General features: G+C 37.0%; 1 protein-coding gene across 1 annotated transcript in view; it reads left to right on the forward strand.

Moving 5' to 3' along the window:
- CUNH1orf185 (chromosome unknown C1orf185 homolog) overlaps positions 1-22,171 on the forward strand; it is a 38,250-nt gene that overhangs the window by 10,456 nt on the left and 5,623 nt on the right. The window contains exon 3 of the mRNA XM_054572379.1: positions 11,221-11,356. Coding sequence (XP_054428354.1) covers positions 11,221-11,356 — 136 coding nt within the window. The remainder of the gene's footprint in view (positions 1-11,220; positions 11,357-22,171) is intronic.

Here is a 22,171-nt window from a genome sequence, read left to right on the forward strand (position 1 = left end):
GAACATGATCTATGCTTTCACTTATTTGTATCTTCTTCAGTTTTTTTTCCAGTGTCTTATAATTTTCCAAGTACAGATCTTTTGCATCCTTGGTTAAATTTACTCCTAGGTATTTTATTTTGATGGAATTGTAAATGGGACTGTTATCTTAATTTCCCTTCCTCATAGGTCATTATTGGTGTATAAAAAAATGCAACTGATTTCTGGATATTTAATTTGTATTTTGCTACTTTACTGAATTCATTTAGCAGTTCTAGTAGTTTCTTGGTGGAATCTTTAGGGTTCTCTATATACATTATCATGTCATCCACAAATAATGACAGCTTTATTTCTTCCTTCCCAATCTGGATGCCTTTTATTTCTTTTTTTTTTTTTTTCCTTTTTTTCTTTTCTTTTTTTCTGATTGCTGTGGCTAGGAATTCCAGTACTGTGTTGAGCAAGAGTGGTGAAAGAGTAAATCCTTGTCTTGTTCCTGCTCTTAAGGGAAATGCATTTAGTTTTTGCCCATTAAGTATGATGTTGACTATGGATTTGTCATATATGGCCTGTGTCATGTTGAGGTATGTTTCCTCTAGTTTCACTTTTCTAAAAATTTTTTATCATAAATAGGTGCTGGACTTTATTAAATACTTTTTATGCATCTGTTGATATGATTATGTGGTTTTGTATTCTTCATTTTGTTTATGTGCTATGTCACATTTATTTATTTGTGGATATTATAACAACCTTGCCTCCCTGGAGTAAATTCCACTTGATCATGGTGCATGATATCTTAATGTACTGCTGGATCTGGTTTGCTAATATTTTGTTGAGGATTTTAGCCTCTATGTTCATCAGGGATATTGGCCTATAATTTTCTTTCTTTGTGGTGTCTTTATCTGGTTTTGGAATTAGTCTAATGCTGGCCTAGTAAAATGAGCTTGGAGTCTTCCCTTCTCTTGAGTTTTTTTAAATAGTTTGAGGATAAGATTTAGTTCTTTTTTGAATGTTTCATAAAATTCACATCTGAAGCCTTCCAGTCCCAACTTTTTGTTTGTTGGCAGTTTTATGATACTGGTTCAGTTTCATTTGTGTAATCTATCTACTCAGGTTGACTGATCCTTCTTTATTCAGTTTTGTATGATTGTATGCTTAGGAATTTATTTTGTCCAGATTGTCCAATTTATTGGCATATAGTTGTTTGAAATATTTCCTTAAAATCCTGGTTGTCAGTTGTTACTTCTCTTTCATTTCTGGTTTTATTATTTGGGTCTTCATTTTTTCTTGATGAGTGTGCTTAAAGATTTCTCAATCTTGTTTATCTTTTCAAAGAACCACCTCTTGGTTTTGTAGATCTTTTGTACTGTTTTGTTAGATTCTATTTCATTTATTTCTGTTCTGATCTTTATTATTTCCTTTCTTCTGCTCACTTTGGGCTTTGTTTGTTATTTTTTTCCAGCTTCCTTTTAAATGTAAAGTTAAATTGTTTATTTGAGATTTTTCTTGTTTCTTGATATAGGTCAGTAATGCTATGAATTTCCTTCTTAGTGCTGCTTTGCCTATGTCCCATGAATTTGGGGTTGTTGTATTCTCATTTTATTTATTTCAAGGTCTCTTGATTTCTTCATTGATCTCATTGTTAACCAATTCATTGTTTAATGGCATGTTATTTAGCCTCCATGTTTTGTGTGTTTTTTAGTTTTTATGTTGTGATTGAGTTCCAGTTTCATAATATTATGGTTAAAGAAGATGCTTGCTCGATATGATTTAAGTTTTCTTCAATTTATTGATACTTGTTTTATGTCCTAACCTGTGGTCTATCCTAGAAAATGTTTCATGTTTACATGAAAAGAATACATATTCTGTTGCTCTGGGATGAAATGCTCAGAATATATCAATTAAATCTATCTGATCTAGTGTGTCATTTAAGGCCACTGTTTTCTTGTTGATTTTTTTTTTGTCTGGAAGACCTATCCATTGATGTTAATGGGGTGTTAAAACCCCATACTATGCCCTAGCTGGTATGGCTCAGTGGAATGAGTGCTGGTCTGTGAACCAAAGGGTTGCCAGTTTGATTTCCAGTCAGGACACACGCCTCAGTTGTGGGCCAGGTCCCCAGTAGGGGGTGCACAAGAGGTAACCACACATTGATGTTTCTCTTCCACTCTTTCTCCCTTCCTTCACCTCTCTCTAAAAATAAATAAATAAAATCTTAAAAAAAAAACCACACAAACACCCATGCTACAACTGTATTGCTGTCAATCTCTCCTTTTATGTCTGTTAAAATTTACCTACTTATTTAGGTGCTCCTATGTTGGGTGCATATATGTGTACAAGGGTTATATCCTCTTGTTAGATTGCTCCCCTTATCATTATGTACTGTCCTTCTTTGTCCTTATTATGGCCTTTGTTTTAAAGTTCTTTTGTCAGATATAAGTTTTACTACCCCAGCTTTCTTTTTCTTTCCATTTGCATGAATTATCTTTTTACATCCCTTTATTTGTGGTCTGTGTGCATCTTTCAATCTGAGATGGGTTTCTTACAGACAGCATATATATTGGTCTTGTTTTCTTGTCCATTCAGCTACCCTATGTCTTTTCTATTGGAGCATTTAAGCCATTAACATTTAAAGTGATTATTGATAGGTACTTATTTATTGCCACTTTATACTTTTAACTATGTTTCTCTGTTGTTGTCATCTTCTTCTTCTCTTCCACTCCTCAATCTCTTCCTTCCTTCCTCCTCTTTTTCAAGGCTCTTTAACGTTTCTTGTAATACTGGTTTGGTGGTAATGAATTCCTTTAGCTTTTCTTGTCTGGGAAGCTATTTATTTCTCCTTCAATTTTAAATGATCACCTTGCTGGGTAAATTAGTCTTGTTTGTACATCCTTACTTTTCATCACTTTGAATATTTCATGCCAAACCCTCTGACCTGAAATGTTTCTGTTGAGAAGTCAGCTGTCAGTATTATGGTAGCTCCCTTGTAGGTAATTTTCTTTTGCTGTTTTTAAGAATCTCTCTTTGCCTTTAATCTTTACCCTTTTAATTATGCTATGTCTTGGTATGGGCCTCTTTAGGTTCATCTTATTTGGGACTCTCTGTGGTTCCTCGATTTGTGTATCTTTTTCCTTCACCAGGTTAGGCAAGTGTTTGGTTATTAGTTCTTCAAATAGGTTTTTGATCCTTTCTTCTCCCTCTTCTCCTTCTGGTAGTCCTGTGATGAAGATGTTGTTACACTTCATGTTGTCCACAAAGGATTCTTAAACTATCTTCATTTTTTTCATTCTATTTTTTCTTTTTGTTGCTCTGATTGGGTGTTTCCTGCTATTTTGTCTTCCAAATCACAGATTCAAACCTCTGCTTATTCCTTCTAGTGTATTCGTTGTTTCAGATAATGTATTCTTCACTTATAACCAGTTACTTTTTATTGTTTCTGTGTCTTTTTTTCATACTTTTGAAGTTCTCACTAAGTTCCTTATAGTTATTGCTATGTTCCTTGAGCATCCTTATAATCACTTTTTCCAACTCTATATCTGATAAATTGCTTGCCTCCATGTCATTTAGTTCTTCTTCTGGAGATTTCTCCTTTCATTTGGGGCACATTTCTCTTTTTTTTAAATTATATTTTATTGATTATGCTATTACAGTTATCCTGATTTTTCCGTCTTTGCCGCCCTCCACACAGCACGCCCCTCTCCCTCAGGCAATGTCCCCATCATTGTTCATGTCCATAGGCCTTGGGTATAAGTTCTTTGGTTACTCTATTTCCTATACTGTACTTCACATCCCCAAAGCTATTCTGTAACTACCTATTTGTACTTCTTCACCCACTCACCCTCTCCCCCCTCCCATCTGGCAACATTCCAGTAACTAACTTATTTTCTCTTGTTTTTAAGAGTCTCTATCTTTAACCTTTGGCCTTTTAATAATGATGTGTGTTGGAGTGGGCCTCTTTGCATCTGTCACCATTGGGACACTCTGTGCTTCCTGGACTTGCATGTCTAATTCCTTCACCAAATTAGAGAAGTTTTCTTTCACTATTTTTTCAGATAGATTTCCAATTTCTAGCTCTTTCTCTTCTCCTTTTGGCACCCCTAGGAGGCAAACATTGGACCTCTTAAAGTTGTCCCAGAGGCTGTTTATACTACCCTCATTTTTTTGGATTCTTTTTTCTTATTGTTGTTTTGATTGGTTGTCTTTTTCTTCCTTATGTTCCAAATCATTGATTTGATTCTCAGCTTTCTCCACTCTACTGTTGTTTCCCTGTACATTGTTCTTTATTTCAATTAGTGTATCCTTTGTTTCTGACTGGGTCTTTTCATGCTGCTGAGGTCCTCACTAAGTTCCTTGAGCATCCTTATAAATAGTGTTTTGAACTCTGCATCTGATAGATTGCTTATCTCCATTTCATTTAGCTCTTTTCCTGGAGTTTTGATCTATTCTTTCATATGGGCTGTGTTTGCCGTGTTTCTTTGTCTCCTCATTTTGGCAGCCTCTTTGTGTTTGTTTCTATGTATTAGGGAGAGCTTCTTGCACTCCATTTCTTGGTAATGTGGCCTAATGTTGTAGATGTCCTGTTGGGTCCAGTGGTACAGCCTCCCCTATCACCCAAGCTGGGTACTCAAGGTGCACCCTTTTTGTGGGCTAAGTACACCTTCCTCTTGTAGCTGAGTCTTGGTTGCTGTTTGGCAGATCAATGGGAGGGATTTACCCAGGCCAGTCAGCTGCAAGGACTGGCTGTGACCAGTGACCACCAACCTCCAACCTGTGTGGAGGATCAGCTGTGCAGGGGCAGGGTGGTGGTGCTCCAGCGTGGTCTGTAGCTATCCACTCGGTGTATTGGCCCTGGAGTTTTCTGGGTGATGCAGGCCAAAGTCAGCCCCCACCTGTGTTTTGCCCAAAGTATTCTGCCTGAGCTGTAAAGTAATCTGAGATGTCTGCTACCTGTGCTGGGCTTGGAGATTCCTAAGTGCAGCCAAGCTGTGATTCTAATCTGGCTGCTGCTTGGGCTCACTGAAGCCAGCTGTTGCTTGTTTGACAGAATTTAGGAGCCAAGACCAGCCACTTCCATGGAAAAGCAGCTAGGGTGGCCTGTAAGTTGGAAGGGGTGGAGCCTCTGTGGATCTCCAAGGGTCAGAGTGTTCACCAGGTAGGTAGAGTCTCAGATATGGCACAAGCCTACTGGCTCTGTCGGGAGAGGGCTCAGCAAGGGGATAATGGCCTCTGCTTGCCTCAATGCCATACACTTTAGTCTCTCCCTATATACCACTGTGGGGCACATTTCTTATCTCCCCAAATGATGCCTCTTCATGTCTGTTTCTATGTATTAGATAGATCTATATGACTTCTAGTCTTTGTAGGGTCGTCTTACATAATAGGTGCCCTGTGGGACCCAGTGGCGCAGTCTCCTTGATCACCTGAGCTGGGTGCTCTAGGAATGTCCCTTGTGTGGATTATGTGGACCCTCCTGTTGTAATTGATTCTTAATTGCTATTGGCCCATTTATACATGGGGTCAACCCTTAGGCTTGCTTACTGTGAGAATCAACCCAACCACAATGTAGGACATGCTGTGCAGGTGCTGACCATACAAAGTGAAATTCACCTAAGCAGGGTCTGCTGAGATCTCCCTTTGCATATGCCACCTAAGAAGCTAATTGAATCCTGCTCTAATATTGTCTGAAGCTGACCCCTTTGTGTGTTGGTTCTGGGACCTCTTGGGAAAAACTCTGGTGCAGACCAATGTCAGATACCACCTGTTACTAGCCCTGGGAAACCTGTTTGGAGCTACAATGTGATCCACAGTTTGTGGCTGCCTCTGCTGGACATGGGTATACATGGGAAGGACCAGCTGTGCTCCAAGGTTGGCTTTTACCAGCACTGGGCCTGGGAGAAGGTGTGCGAAATTCCCAAGGTACCCTGAGATCTGCCTCTGACTGCCTCCACCTGCCAACTGCCTATTATGCTTAGTCACTGAAAGAGCCTCTGGCAGTACTTGTGTTGCATGATGTAGGTTCTCAATGAGCCACCAAGTTGCAGCATGTGGTGTTTCCCAGATCAATACAGGTTTAAACTTGGTACCAATGCTGGGTCTGAGACCACTCAGCAAATGTCTCAGGGTATACCAAGTCTAGCTGCCACAGGCCTGGTGATCGCACACCATGGTGGTAGGGCAAGGCCTCAGGGAGTTATCAGTGTGAGGCCAGCAGAATTTATCAGGCCTAAACAGGCCAAGATTTGGCCATGTGCAGGGAGGGCTCTACACCATTCAGGAATATGAGGGACAAATATCCCTAGAACCACACTACTCAGTGTGTCCGGAACCTGATCTCAGAAGGGTGGAGTTGTCAGGAGTTAGGAGGGTGGGCCTAGTGTATCTCCCATGAGGGGGAGGTGCTGGTTGGGCTTGGGGGAAGGTAGGGGGAGTGGCCCCCAACCCAGAGCTACACAACTCAGTTTTTCCTGAATTTTGCTCAGACCTTGTTGGGGTGGAGCCACCAGGAATTTGGAGGGTGGGGCCACCAGGAGCCCATAGAGTGGGGCTAGCAGGTCTCCCCTGAGATGCAGACACCAGTCAGTTCACCAGATAGTGGGGATAATGGCCTCTCCCCAAATCTATGCAACTCAGTCAATAACACCCCTTGAGTCTGCACAGACCCCTATACCCCAGCCCAGGAAGCTGACTCCTCAGCAGGACTCTGCAGGGTGGGACAAAAAGTAGTCTATAGGGTGGGGCTATTGCATTCCCCAGGCTGACGCCAAATGGAGTGGGGGTGCTCCACCCAAGGACGATGCTGTCTGCAGTGTGGGAGAAGAACTCAGCTCAGTGAGCCTGGAAGCTGTCCCTTCAGCTCTCTCTTCAGAGCCACAAACCCCAGTCTCTCCTCACATGATTCTAGTCTGCTTCACCCTCCCTTCGCCAGAGCCAAGGTGAGTGGCTGCAAAGGAGATTTTGTGCATTAGCCCTTTAAGGGGTCACCTGTGTCTCTAGCAGACCTGTGTCTCTCCCTGGTGGGCAGAATCCCCCATGATTTTTACAGCCAAACGTTAAATGGGTATCTCTTCCTGGCTCTGGTGCTCTTCACTGGGGAGCCCAGCTTAGGGTTGAGACTCCACACTTCTCAGAGGAAATCTTTGCAGCTAAGGTATCTCTCTGCCTATGGATATGAGTTTAGCCCTTTTCGTGTCTCCCCCACCTTCCTACCAGTTTCAATGTGGCGTCTTCTGTAAATCCTTGGTTATAAGACTTCTTCAACAAGTCTTCACTTGGTTATTCAGGATGAATGTTCTGTATCTTAGTTGTAAATACAGTTTGGTCCTGGGAGGAGCTAAGTGTAACATCCACCTACTCCACAGCCATCTTGGATCCTATGTAATGAGATCACATACTTCCCATGAGGTAGCAGTAATATTATCCTCATTTGAAAGATAATAATGTCACCTGTAGATGAATTAATTTGTTATAACACTTCTTAAAATTTGAGATATAATTCACAAAAAAGAGTACATAGATTTTAAATGTACTATGATGAATTTCAACAAACACATTCCCGTGTAACCACAATCCCAGTCAAGCTACAGAACTCTTACATTACCCTGTGAAGTTCCCTCATGCCCTTTCCAGGCATTACTCCCTACTTCCTATCAGGGGCGATCATTACTCTGACTTTCATTGTCATGGATTAATTTTGCCTATTCCTGAACTTTGTATAAATGGAATTGTATAGACATTGTATCTGCTTTTTGACTTAACATATTTTTGAGGTTCATTTATGTTGTATTTATCTGCAATTCATTCTTTTATTAATGACTAGCATCCCACTGTATGAATATACCTGATTTTGTTTATTCATTCTGCTGTTAGTAGACATTTGGGTCATTTCAAGTTTTTAGCTGTTGGATATAAGGGTGCTGTAAATATTATTCTATAAATATTTTTGTCCATGTGTTTTTACTTATGTTGGGTCAATACCTAAGAATGAAATTGATGGATTATATGATTAACTTTATAAGAAACTGTCAGTTCTCCAAAGTGGGTATACACTCCAACTGGCAATGTATGAAAGTTTTGATTTATATTTTTAAAAATTTTTCTTGCCCGTGAAGCCTGAATTTTAATGGAGCAAGGGGGAAAGCGGAGAGACAAGTTAGGAAGTTTTGCACAGTCCAGGTGAGAGGTGATAGTGTCTTGGACTAATACGGAAGTAGAGGAAGTGAAAAGAAGGGGTTGGGTTTGACATATGTTTTGTAGGTAAAGTTAGCAGGGCTTGTTGAAGGATGAGGTAAGGAAAGATAAGTGAAATGGCCGACTTAATGCTAACACCTACGTATGTATCATGAGCAACTGAGTAGCTGTTCATGCCATTTACTAAGATGAGGAGATGATTAGAGAAGAGAGCAAGCCGAGGAAGTAGTGATAAACTAGGAGTTGTATGTTGGATGTATTTTTCACAGCCTATTAGACATCTGAGTGGAAATTTCAAATAAACAGTTGGATATGACATGTTTGAACTTCAGGAGAGAAGTCAGAACTGAAGATTAAGGTTTTCTAAAGTGGTAGAACTGGATTAGACTAACCAGGAAGTGATTGTTGAAAGCGAAGAACCTAGGGCTGTACCCTTTAGCTCACCAACATTTAGAAATATAGCAAAGAATAGGAAGAATCAGTAATATCTGGGAAACATGTCAAGGAAGTCAAAATTATGAAATGTTTCAAGAAGGCAATATCCAGTTATGTTCAAGGTGCTTAAGAAGTTAGAAAAGTGAGGCTGGAGAAATAATTTTTGGATTTGGCAAGTTGGAAGTTATTGGAGACCTTAAAGAATTTTGGTGGAGCCCTGGCTCAGTAGCTCAGTTGCTTAAAGCATGGTCCCAATACACCAAGATTTGGGTTTGATCCCCAGTCAGGGTACAATAAATTTTTTTTAAGGAATTTTGGTGGAGTGATGGGTTCAGAAGCTTACCTTTGAGTACAACACAAAAGATGAGAAAATTGAAGCAAGTATAGATATCTCTTTCAGGAAGCTTTGTGTGTGTGTGTGTGTTTGTGTGTATGTGTGTGTGAAGGGGAGTTGATAAATGGGGCAATAGCTGGAGGTGAATGTGGAGTCAAGGAAAGGTTTTCTTTTTTTCTAAAGATGGAAGATATACATGGCATCTCCCTTACTCTTTCCCATCCCCACTAAATTTGAACCATCACTAAGTTCTACTTATTTTACCTCACAAATCGCTCAAATCTGTCTATTTGTCTCCACTACCGCTGCCACCACCTTACCCAAGTTATCGTCTCCCACATGGACTACTGCAATAGGACTTACAACTGATCGCTACCCTTATTACCACCCTTTTTTAATCCCTTCTCCACATTTAAACCAGACATTGTCTGAATACAAATCTAATCAAGTGACCCCACCCTTGCACACAATCCCTATTATATTATAAAGAACTTCCCATTATTTTTAGTATGAAGACAAAACAACATGACTTTTAAATCCCTGCATGGTCTTCCCATGCATATTCCCCAATTTCATCTTCCACTTTCCCTCTTGCTTTCTGTGTTCCTCCTACCTGTTCTAAAGTGGCCAGTGGGTATTTGGACTTGATATTCTCTCTGACTAGAATATTCCTACTACTACATCTCCCCTCCTCCATCACGCTCTATCTAATAACTACTACTTTTTCTTCAGATGTCCAATTCAATCATCTGTTCCTCAGAAAAGCCTTCCCTGACCTCTCTAACCACATTAATTTGCTTTGTTATATTGTACTCACACAGTACCAAGTAGCTTTCCTTGATAACACTTTCCACACTTCTAATTTTTCACTTTTTCGTGATTATTTTATTGTCTGTCTTCCTTACTAGTGTTTAAGCTCCATGACAGCAACGGCAGTTCTATGAGGGTAGTCACTGTATTTCTTTTCTTTTGCCACTATATATACAACACCCAGCACAATGCCTGACACATAGTAAGTACTCAGAAAGTATTCATTAAGTAAGTTGAATTCAATGAATGAATGAACCCTAATTGTTAGTACCTCATTAAGTAACACAATATAACCTCTTTAATTAATTTGGAAATTCACTAGTATCTCTGAAAGAAGAAATGGCAGTTAACATTATTATTTAAATCATTGAGTTTAGAATGACTGTTAGAAACTACATTCCCTTATACATAACTGTCTTTGATCATCGGGGATTTTACTTGCTGCTTTATTATTTTAAACTCTTTCAAAATTACCTGCGGTTGCATGGGTAAATATCACAGATACTCTTCTTTTGTAAGTCATTAGTTTCAGTTCAGTTTCCTGCCACTTACCTTTGTCAGAGATATTATTAAACATAACATTGACTATTGAATTTCATTTCACTTAATTTCCTCTGCCATTAAGGGCAAAATTATGAAAAGATTACTTAATACTAAAGTCAATTAATTATCTCACAACCAGAAAGAAGGTCTTTCTTTCTGGTAATTAACCAACCAAAAACTCACAGTTACATATGATTTCTCTTATATGTGGAATCTAAAGAACAAAATAAACAAAAATAGAAACAGACTCAGGGAACAGACTGACAGTTGACAGAGGGGAGGGAGGATGGGGGCAGGGACCTCTGTGAAAAAGGTGAAAAGATGAAGAAATACAAATTGGTAGTTATAGAATAGTCACAGAGATGTAAATTACAGCATAGGGAATACAGTCAATAATATTGTAATAACTGTGTGTGGGGCCAGGTGGACACTTGAAATAGCGGGGAAACCACTGTAACGTATATGATTTTCTACCCACTATGCTGTACATCTGAGACCAATACAGAATAATATTGAATATAAGCTGTAATTAAAATTTTTTTAAAGATTTAAAAACTCATGGTTGCTCTTAAAACTGTAAATATTAACTCTGCATAAGAAGTAGCTTAATTTACATTGTACAAATAAAATAAATATAATAAAATCAGTAACATATGAGAAGCAAATATATAAGTTTATTCGTGCTTTTAAAAATAAATACAGGTGGAGGGACTGAGCAAAACGGAAATAGGACTCATGGACACGGACAACAGTGGAGTGGTTGCAGGGAGGAGGGGAGTACTAAGGGGTTAAATGGGAATGGAAAATATACAATAAAAATTTTTAAAATAATAAATATGTAGTAATACATTTATCCTGATTTTATACCCTTATTTATAACTATTATCAATAAAGTAATTCATTTTAATAATATTCTCTATAAAATATTTTTTCAGAGAAATATTTCAAAATTCCGAATTCAAAGCGACTGATAAAAGATGCAGCCAAGGACCATCAGAGGAGAAGAGTAAATCTCATTCTCAGTGTGTTTTTATTTCTCGAAATTTTCATACAGGACTATTTCAATTACAGGTAGAGTGCAATTTTTTCAAATAACTTTTTGATACCATGTCATTAGCATCATTGTCTTTCAATTTTATCTACTGTTATTTTTTTAACCTGAGGGACAATAACATGAGCTAAATTTAAATTACCCAAACTAGTTATAGCTTACATTATAGGACACTGAAAAACTAAATGAAAATATCTCCTTCACTAAATCTCTAGCCTGTGAACCTATGTTCTCCATATTGTTACTGTTACAGCATCCAGGATAGATGGCTAAGAAAAACAAAGCAACTTGCCAGGCCTATCAGAGGAAAGATAGTTGGAGATAAGAGGATACTCAGATAACCTGATAATCTACTGGAACCAACTAATAAATTAAAGCCTTTATCCAGCCCTTGTTATATTCTTGTATCCCACCCCCATTGTGGATAGTAAGATATGAACCCTACATTCAAGGTGCTAGTTGTTAGTGCAAGTGTAAAAGGCAGAAACCTAATTAATTCTTTGTTATATAAGTGTCAAAACACTGCTAAGTAAATAAGGGAGAGACCAGTAGAAACTTAAAAGTATATAACTAAACAAAACAAATAGTTTAGTGGTTTTATAAAATTAATAGTAAACTAGCAAAATGATAATATGTGAAAATGATAAAATGATAAAATGATAATATGATTCATTATACATCTTGAATACTGAACTCAAGTTGAACTCAGTGTTCCTTCATTTAACAAACATTTTTTGAGCGTCTTAAATGTGACAATACTAGTTTTGGCACTGAGTCTACATAAATAAGACATGAGTCCAGACCTAGATGATCCCAAAGTTAGTAGAAAAGAAAAACAAAAACATATAAACTAAAAAGTAGAATGATGAGAACCACAAAATTGAAGAAATGCAGACAAGGAAGCATAAATTAAGAAAGGTTTCACAGAGAAGACATTTTTAGCTGGGTTTTGAGAAGTGAATAGAAGTTTGCCAGGCAGGAAAACAAAGGACAATATGTCCAAAGTCTCGCAGCTGTGAAAGGAGTAGCATGTTGTTTGGCTTCTCCAGGCCACACTGGAAGAAGAAGAGTTGTCTTGGGCCACACATTAAGTATACAAACACTAACAAAAATTGATGAGCAAAAAAAAAGCTTTTAAATAAATGTATAGTTGTGTGTTAGGCCACAGTCAAAGCCATCGTGGGCTGCATGTGGCCCATGGTCTGCCGGACGGACACCCAATCTATAAAAGAGAGTGGTAGGAAAAGATCCTGGAGATGGCATTATGAGGAGCCTCATTTCCAGTTTAAGGATTTTGGATTTTACCTCATAGGCTCTACAGATCCACTGGAGGCATTATGGGATTATGATCAAGAGTATAAACTGAAGAGGTTAGAATCCTTGTTCTACCACTATTAGCTGTGTGATTTTAGGCAAGTTACTTGTCAGTCTCTCAATTTCCTCATTCGTAGTGCTAAATTTTAATTAAGGTGTTTATTATTTATTCATCAAATATGAATAAGTGCTTGTGTGCCAGGCACTGTTCTAGGCAACTGGAAATTTGCTCTCGTGAGATTTATAGTTTAGTGGGAGAGATAAATAATGTACAAGTAAACACAAATCATTCTTCAGGAGTCTCATCAATTTCTGTCTCTTTCTCTGTATTGGCCTCTTTCTCACTACAACAGACAAGCAGGAGGATGAAAATTATTCTTAAAATGTGGTTTGAATTAATATAGAACTATAGCTCAGTTTCTAAAAGAGCTTTTATTGTGTAATACAACCTACATAAAAAAATACACATGCAGTTTAAAGAATAATAAATGGAATTTTTATACTCACCACTCAGAATAAGAAATAGAGTATTACCAGTACCTTTGAATCCTGAGTCTTTATCTCTTATATCCTATACTCACACCCTTCACTGAAGGACCCACTATCCTGCAACTGTAATTAACTATTCCCTTGCTTTTCATTATGGTTTTACCACAAATGTTACAGATCCTTGAAGAGTGTATTATTAAATTTTATGTTTTGGGGCTCCATGTATAATATACTCTTCCCTTTTTGTGCAGTATTACATTTCTGAGACTCAACCCAATTGATGCATATACCCATAGTTTATTATTTTTACTGTTATATGGCATTCCATTGTATGAATATATCAAAATTTATGTTGTGGATGTTGGGTTTATTTTTAATAAAGATTTTATTTATTTTCAGAGAGAAAGGAAGTGAAGGACAAAGGGAGGGAGAGAAACATTGATTTGTTGCCTCTTGCACACCCCCAGCTGGGGATCTGGCTTGCAACCTAGACATGTGCCCTGACTGGGAATTGAACTGGTGACCTTTCAGTTTGCAGGCCAGTGCTCAATCCTCTGAGCCACACCAGCCATGGCTGAGTTGTTTTTAGTATTTTTTTTTTTTGCTTTTGTTTTTGTTCTTTTTAGGAAATTTCAATGAGGAATATATCTAAGAATAGAATTGATGACTTAGAGGGTATGTGCATGTTCAATATTATTAGATAATTCCAAATTGTTTTCCAAAGTAGCTGTATAAATATACATTTCTCCTAAGGCATGAATAGGTCAAGAATAGGTGCTAGGATTGCTCCATATCTTCAAAAAAGTATTGATATTATTACGCTCCTAATTTTTTGACAATCTGATGACTGTAATAGTATCTCACTATAGTTTTTCATAATAGAATTTATTTTTTGAACAGTTTTCAGTTCACAGCAAAATTGAGCAGGAAGTACAGAGTTCCCATCTATCCCTTGCTCACACCCTCCCCCACTATCAATATCCAGAGAGGCACATTTTTTACAATCAATAAACTTGTATTGACACGTCTTATCACCCAAAATCCATAGTTTACATTAGAATTCACTCTCATGTTACACATCCTATGGGTTTTGAGAAAAAATATGTATATGTATTATATATGATATATATTATATATGATATACAGGGTCCAGCACAAATAATGCCCCTTTTTTATTACAAAATCTTTCATTACAAAATGAGAGGTGTGTAATTCTGTAGCATAACAATATCACACTCAAGCACACCATATGACATTTTAGGTGAAATGTTCAAATTAAAACTATAAATTATTACACCCATATTATTACCCTACCTGTCACACTAAAGCAGCCCTTACTTCTGCCGGACCCTGTATATTGTCAAAATCATAGAACAGAGAGAGACAGAGACAGACAGAGACAGAGAGAAAGAGACAGAAGGACAAGATGGGAGGATAAGGGAAGAGAGGGGCAGAGATCCACCATTATAGTATCATACAAAATAGTTTCACTACCCTAAAAATCTTGTTGTTCTTTGCCTGTTCATTCCTTCCTCCTCTCTAATCCCTGGCAAGCACTGATCATTTTACTGTTTCCATAGTTTTATCTTTTTTAGAATGTCATATAGATGGAATCATATCGCATGTAGCCCTTTTAGATTGGCTTCTTTCACTTAGTAATATGCATTTAAGGTTCCCTGACTTTTCAAGGCTTGAAAGCACATTTCTTTTTAGTGCTGAATAATATTCCATTGAATAGATATACCACAGTTTGCTTATCCTCTCCCTTACTGAAGGACATCTTGGTTGCTTCCAAGTTTTGGCAATTATGAATAAAGCTGCTATAAACGTTCATGGGCAGATTTTTGTGTGGACATATATTTTCAATTCATTTGGGTAAATACCAATGATCATAATTGCTGGATAGAATGGTAGGAAGTGTTCAGCTTTGTAAGAAACTGACAAACTATCTGCGAAGCTGGCTGTACCATTTTCCATTAACACTAGCAATGAAAGGGAGTTCCTTTTGTTTCACATCTTCACCATCATTTGCTGGTTAGTGTTTTGGATTTTCACCATTACGATAGGAATATTTTGTATTTTGTGGTTTTAATTTGCATTTCCCTAATGACATAAGATGTTGAACATCTTATTATGTGTTTATTTGCTGTCTGTATGTCTTCTTTGATGGGGTGTCTGTTTCAATCTTTTGCTCATTTTTAATTGGGTTGTTCATTTTCTTGTTGTTTTAAGAGGTTTTATATATTTTTAACAACAGTCTTTTATTGGCTATATCGTTTGTAAATATTTTTACCCAGTCTGTGACTTGTCTTCTCATTCTCTTGATGTCTCACTATAGTTTTAATTTGTATTTTCCTGCTAAAAAGCTAGGTGATTGTTTTTTCTAAAGTTCATTGGCCATTATGGTTGTTTCTTATGTAAAATGCCTGTTCAAATCTTGCCTCTTTTTCTATAAGTTTGTCTTTAAATTATAAAACTTTAAAAGAATTATTTATTCTGGATGACTAATCTTTTGTCAGTTATGTTAATTTCTATGTCTCCATACAATTTGTGGCCTTCCTTTGCACTATTTTTATGACATGTTGTGATGAACAAAAATTCTTTTATTTTTAATGTAACCTAATTTCTCAGCCCTTCCTTTTAGATTTATTATTTCCTTCATTATTCCAAAGTCATAAAGATACCCTTCTATATTGTTTTCTAAGAGTTATATATTTTTAACTTCATAGGTCTTTAATCATTCTGGAATTGATTTCTGTGTTTGGTGTAAATAGGAGTCCAATTTTAAATTTTTTCTTATCTAGTAGCATTTACTAAAATTATTTTGGAATTTCAAGGAGAACTATGATGCAGTTTTAGACCAATTTAGGAAAAACTGATTCTTTATTAAGTTTCTAACCCATAAACATGATACTTCACTGTATTTACATGTCATCTTTAATATCTTTCAGTAAAGCTTTATAATTACCTTCATAAAAGCCTTGCACATCTTATATTAACTTTTATTACAGGAAAATTTATGTGTTTCTGCTTTTGCATGTGATTTTTAAGTAAACTCTTTATTTAGGAATAATTTTAGATTTATAGAAAAATAGCAAAGATAATATTATAGAGTTCTACTATACCTTTCACCCAGTTTATCCCAATGTTAAAATCTTAAGTTATCATGGTAGATTTGTCCAAACTAAAAAACCAACATTGGTACATTACAATTAACTGAATTCCAGGCTTTAGATTTCACCAGTTTTAAAAAATTTAATCTTTGTTGTATTTTTTCCATTACCATTTAGTCCCCTTACACCTCCTTCTCCCCAGCAATCACCGTACTGTTGTCCATGAGTCCTTTTTCCTTTTTGCTCAGTCTCTCTACTTTGCCCCCCACCACCACTAGCTGTCATCCTGCTCTTCATCTAAGCGTCTGTCCTCACTTTCCTTGTTAGTTCAGTTTGTTCATTAGATTCCACAAATGAGTGAAGGATTTCACCATTTTTTATGCAAATGTATTTTGTTCTTTTAAAACCTAATCCAAGATACCATACTGCATTTGTCTCTTTAGTTTCCTTTGCTCTATGACTGTCTTTCCTTGTTTTACCCGACATACAGTTTTTTGGGGAAAGGTTCACAGTTTTTTAAAGTTATGTTTGTTTGTTTACGCTATTACAGTTGTCCCAATTTTTCCATTTTTCCCTCATTGTCCATTCCGCCAACACCCAGAATCACCAGTTCCTCAGGCAATCCCCACACCACTGTCCATCTCCATTGGTCATGCATATGTGTTCTTTAGCTACTTTATTCCCTATGCTGTACTTTACATCCCTATGACTACTTTGTAACTACCAATTTGTACTTCTTAATATCTTTACCTTTTTCACCCATCCCTCTGACCTCTCTCCCACCTGGCAACCATCAAAACGTTCTCTGTATCTGTGATTCTGTATCTGTTCTGCTTGTGTGTTTATTTTGTTTTTTAGATTCAACTGTTGGTAGATATGCATTTATTGCCATTTTATTGTTCATGGTTTGGATCTTCTTCTTCTGAAAGAAGACCCTTTAACATTCATATAATACTGATTTAGTGGTGATGAACTCCTTTAGCATTCTTGCCTGGGAATCTCTTTATCTGTCCTTCAACTTTAAATGATAGCTTTGCTGGGTAGAGTTATCTTGGCTTTAGGTCTTTGCCGTTCATGACTTTGAATATTTCTTGCTAATCTCTTCTAGCCTGCAAAGTTTCTTTTAAGAAATCATCTGACAGTCCTATAGAAGCTCCTTTGGAGGTAACTAACTGCTTTTCTCTTGCTGCTTTTAAGATTCTATCTTAATCTTTAATCTTTGGCATTTTAATTATAATGTGTCTTGATGTGGGCCTCTTTGAGTTCATCTTGTTTGGGACTCTGCGCTTCCTAGATTTGTATGTCTACTTCCTTCACCAAGTTAGGGAAGTTTTCAGTTGTTATTTTTTTCAAACAGATTTATAATTTCTCGCTCTTTCTCTTCTCCTTCTGGCAGCCTCATGATGCAAACGTTGGTACACTTCAAGTTGTCCCAGAGGCTCCTTACACCATCTCATTTTTTTTTATCTCTTCTGATTGGTTGTTTTTTTGCTTCCATATGTTTCAAACTGCTGATTTGATTCTGTTTTATCCACTCTACTGTTGTTCCCCTATAAATTGTTCTTCATTTCAGTTAGTGTATCCTTCATTTCTGACTGGATCTTTTTTATGCTGTTCAGGTCCTCACTAAGTTTCTTGAGCATCCTTATAACCAGTGTTTGTATCTAGTAGATTGCTCGTCTCCACTTTGTTTAGTTCTTTTTCTGGAGTTTTATGCTGTTCTTTTATTTGGTCCATATTTTTTCATCTCCTCATTTTGATAGCCTCCCTGTGTTTGTTTCTATGTATTAAGTAGAGCTGCTACATCTCTCTGGCTTTATAGAGGGGCCTAATGTAGTAGGCGTCCTTTAGGGTCCAGTGGCACAGCCTCCCCTCTTACCTAAGCTGGGTACTCAAAGTGCACCCAGCATGTGGGCTGTGTACACCCTTCTCTTATAGTTGAGCCTTGATTGCTGTTGGCATGCCCAGTGTCACCCACTGCCTGTGTTCTGTTTGGGGTCCCATAGCATTAATTACTAAGCAATCTGCATATGGCTGTTACTTCTGCTGGCTTTGGAGGTGCCCAGGAGTGGCAAAGCTACATACCAAGGCTGGCTGCTGCTAGTGCAAGGCCTGGGGCATAGCCGAGAGGTACAGGAGTTGATGAAGCCAGGTGCTACTTGTTTGAGAGAATTTAGGAAAATCTAAAGCATGGGCCAAGAAAAGCCATTCATATGGAAAAGCCACTGGAAACAGCTTGGATGGGTCTGAAAGTTAGGTGAGGCAGGGCCTCAGGGAATCAGCAGGGTGATGCAAACAGTGTGAGCCAGGTTGATGAAGTCTCAGCTATTGTATCCTCTTGCTGGCTTTGTGGTTCTGTGGGAGGAGGGCTCAGAAAGGAACAATGGCCTCTGCCTGCACTTCTTCCTGGGAGAAGCTGCCCCCAGCTCTCTCCCTGATACTGGACAATTCATTTCCTCCTGGTATGTCTCTGATGCCTTTCAATGAGCTGCCCCCATACTGGAGCTCAGAGGGATTGAGTCCATGTAAGTCTGTGTATGGGCCCTTTAAGAGGAACTGCCTGGGATTCCAAAAGTTTCTATCTTCCACAGCTTCAATCCCTCCTGGTTTATACAGCCAGAAGTTTTGGAGACTTATTTTCATTGTACTTCATGGGGGTTTGGTGTGGGGCTGGGACCCTTCATTCCAGAGACATCTCTCCATACATTTATCTGCCACATGTAGGTGTAGGACTGGCTCCTTCTGCATCTCGCCTCTCCTACCAGTCTCAATGTGGTTTCTTCATTAATTCTGTAGTTGTAGGACTTCCATTCAGTTCAATTTCTGACAGTTCTGAATGATGGTTGATCTGTAGCTTAGTTGTAATTTTGATGTGGGTGTTCCAGGAGGCAATCCATGTTTACCTATGCCCCCATCTTGACTGGAAATCTGACCTTTACAGTTTTAAGGAGTGTTGATCATATATTTTGTAAAATGCCCTTCAATTTGGGTTTATCTGATGTTTTTCTCATTACTATATTGGGGTTATAAATTTAGGGAAAGAATACCAATGAAGTGAAATTGATAGGAGTTTTAAAATATTTTATTTATGTGTAATTAATTACAACAGAATGCGAAGACCTTAGATATTCCACTCAGTGAATACTGACAATTGTATATACATCCATACCTCAGTACTCATTGGCTTCAGAACTCATTGAACCCTGTACTCATCGCATTTTGACAAGAAAGAATGTTTCAGCACTCAGTGCTTGCTTGGGACTTGTCACACTTGCTGTAACTTGTATGAGTCACAACACCACCCAAGAGAAAATGCTTCATCATTCAGTACTCATCGGTTTTGGTGCTTGTCATGCGTTCCAGAACAAATTAACAAGTACAAAGGTACCACTGTACACTCCATCAACACCCAAAACAAGATACAGAACTTTTATTGTCATCTTAAAAAGTTCTCATGTCCCCTCTACCCTTCCCAATAAAGCAATTTATGATTTCAGTCAACAAAGTTTAGTTTTTATCCATTCCTAGATTTCATACACATGGAATCATACAATATATATACCTTTTATATCTGGCTTCTTTCACTTAACACATGTTTTGGGGATTTACCCATGTCATTGTGCATATTAGAATTTTACTTTATCTATTAATAAGTAGTATTCCATTATATGAATTTACAATAATTTGTTTATATATTACTTTGTCAGACTTTTGAGTTGTTTTCAATTCTGGCCTAATATGAATAAGATTACTCTAAATATTTGTGTACTTTTAGTTAACATAATAAATTTAGACTGCAGGCCTTACTAAGATTATACCAGTTTGCATGTACTTATCTTTTCGTTGTCTTTGTATATAATTCTATAGCATTTTTCTTAGGTATAGATTTGTATAATTACCACCATAGCCAACATACAGAATGGTTCCATCACTGCAAAGGAACTCCCTCCCTCCCCTTCCCTAACCCCTGGCTATCACTGATATGTTCTACATCTGCATAAATTCTGTCATTTCAAGAATGTTACACATTGAACCATACAACATGTAGCCTTTTGATATTGATTTTTCTTCATTTACCATAATATTATTAAGATTGGTCTAAATCATTCATGTATTAATAGTTTTTTTCTTTTCTACACTAGCTAGTATAATATTGTATGGATGTACCATAGTTTGTCTAACCACTGACCTATTAAGGAATATTTGGATTTGTTTCCAGTTAGGAGCTATTACAACATAAAGATGCTATGAACATGTGAATACAGGTTTTTCTGTAAATGTAAATTTTAGTTACTCTAAAATAAGTGCCCAGGAGTACAGTTAGTGGGTGATATTTCATGTCTAATTTTTAAGGAAACTACCAGCTTGATTTCCAGAGTGACTATACCATATTACATACCCACCAGTAATGAATAAGAGATCTATATTTCTCATATCCTCACCACCATTTAGTACTATTGATATTTTATCCATCCTAAAATGTGCATAGTGATGTTGAACAGCTTTTCATACTTTTATTCGCCATCCATATATCTTCTTTGATGAAGTAACTGCCCAAATTTTTTGTGCATCTAATTGGTTTACTTATTTTCTTACTTTTATTGTTGTTGTTGAATTTAGAGGGTTCATTCTATATGCTGTATACAGGTCTTTTTTTATCAGATATGTGATTTACAAATATTTTCTCTCATTTGGTGATGGGTTTTTATCCTCTTAACAGGGAATTTTGCAAAGCGTAAGTTTTTAATTTGATAAAGTCCAATTTATTCATTTGTCTTGTTTGGGTCATGCTTGTAGTATCAGCCCAAGGACTCTTAGCCTAATCCTAGGTCACAAGGGTTTGTTTCTATGTTGTCTTCTAAAAGTTTTCTAGTCTTAAATTGTTTTGTTTTATATATAACAACTTTATTGAGATATAATTCATATACCACACGATTTGCTTGTTTTAAATGTATAATTCAGTGGTTTTTAGATATTCACAGAGTTTTGAGGTTAAAAAGGTGTTATAACTCCAAAAAGAAATCCCTTACTCTTAGCAATCACTGCCCCTCCATCTTCTCCCAACTATCCCGTGCCTACTTAACCATTAATCTACTTTCTAAATCTACAAGTTTGCTTGCTCTGGACATTTCTCATAAATAGAAGCATGCAGTAGATCGTCTTTTGTAACTGGCTCTTTCATTTAGCATAATGCTTTCAAGGTTCATCATGTTCTTGCATATATCAGTACTTTTTTTATGGCTAAATAACATTTCATTATGGATATACCACATTTTGTTTATCCATTTACTAGCTGAAGGGCATTTAGGTTGTTTCCATTTCTGACTATATGAATAATTTTTATGAACATTCATGTATAATTTTTTTGTGTGAACTGATGATTTCATTTCTCTTGAATATATACCTAAGAATGGAAATGCTGGATATGTTGACTCTCTATTTAACATTTAAAGAACTGCCAGACTGTTTTCCAAAGTGCCTGCACCATTTTATATCCCCACAGACAGTACATGAAGGTTCCAATTTTCCACACCCTTATTAATACGTTGTTATTATTTGTCTTCTTTATTATAGTTATTCTGTTGGGTGTCAAGTGGCATCTCTTTGTGGTTTTGATGTACATTTCCTTAAAGGCTAATGATGATGAGAAATACTTTATGTGCTTATTGAATATTTATGTATCTTCTTTGGAGAAATGTCTATTCAGAGCCTTTGTTCATTTTTTTAACTTGGGGTTTTTGTCTTTTTATTGTTGAGTTCTAACAGTTTTTTAATATATTCTAGAAATAAGCCTTATATCAGTCACATGATTTGTAAAAATTTTCTCCTATTTCATGGGTTGTCTTTTCACTTTCTGATGATGTCCTTTAAAGAACTAAAGTTTTAAATTTTATGTGTCCAATTTATTATTTATTTATT

Source organism: Pteronotus mesoamericanus, unplaced genomic scaffold (assembly GCF_021234165.1).
Source record: "Pteronotus mesoamericanus isolate MK-2021 breed Mesoamerican mustached bat unplaced genomic scaffold, CSHL_Meso_final contig_105, whole genome shotgun sequence".
NCBI classification, from domain to species: domain Eukaryota; kingdom Metazoa; phylum Chordata; class Mammalia; order Chiroptera; family Mormoopidae; genus Pteronotus; species Pteronotus mesoamericanus.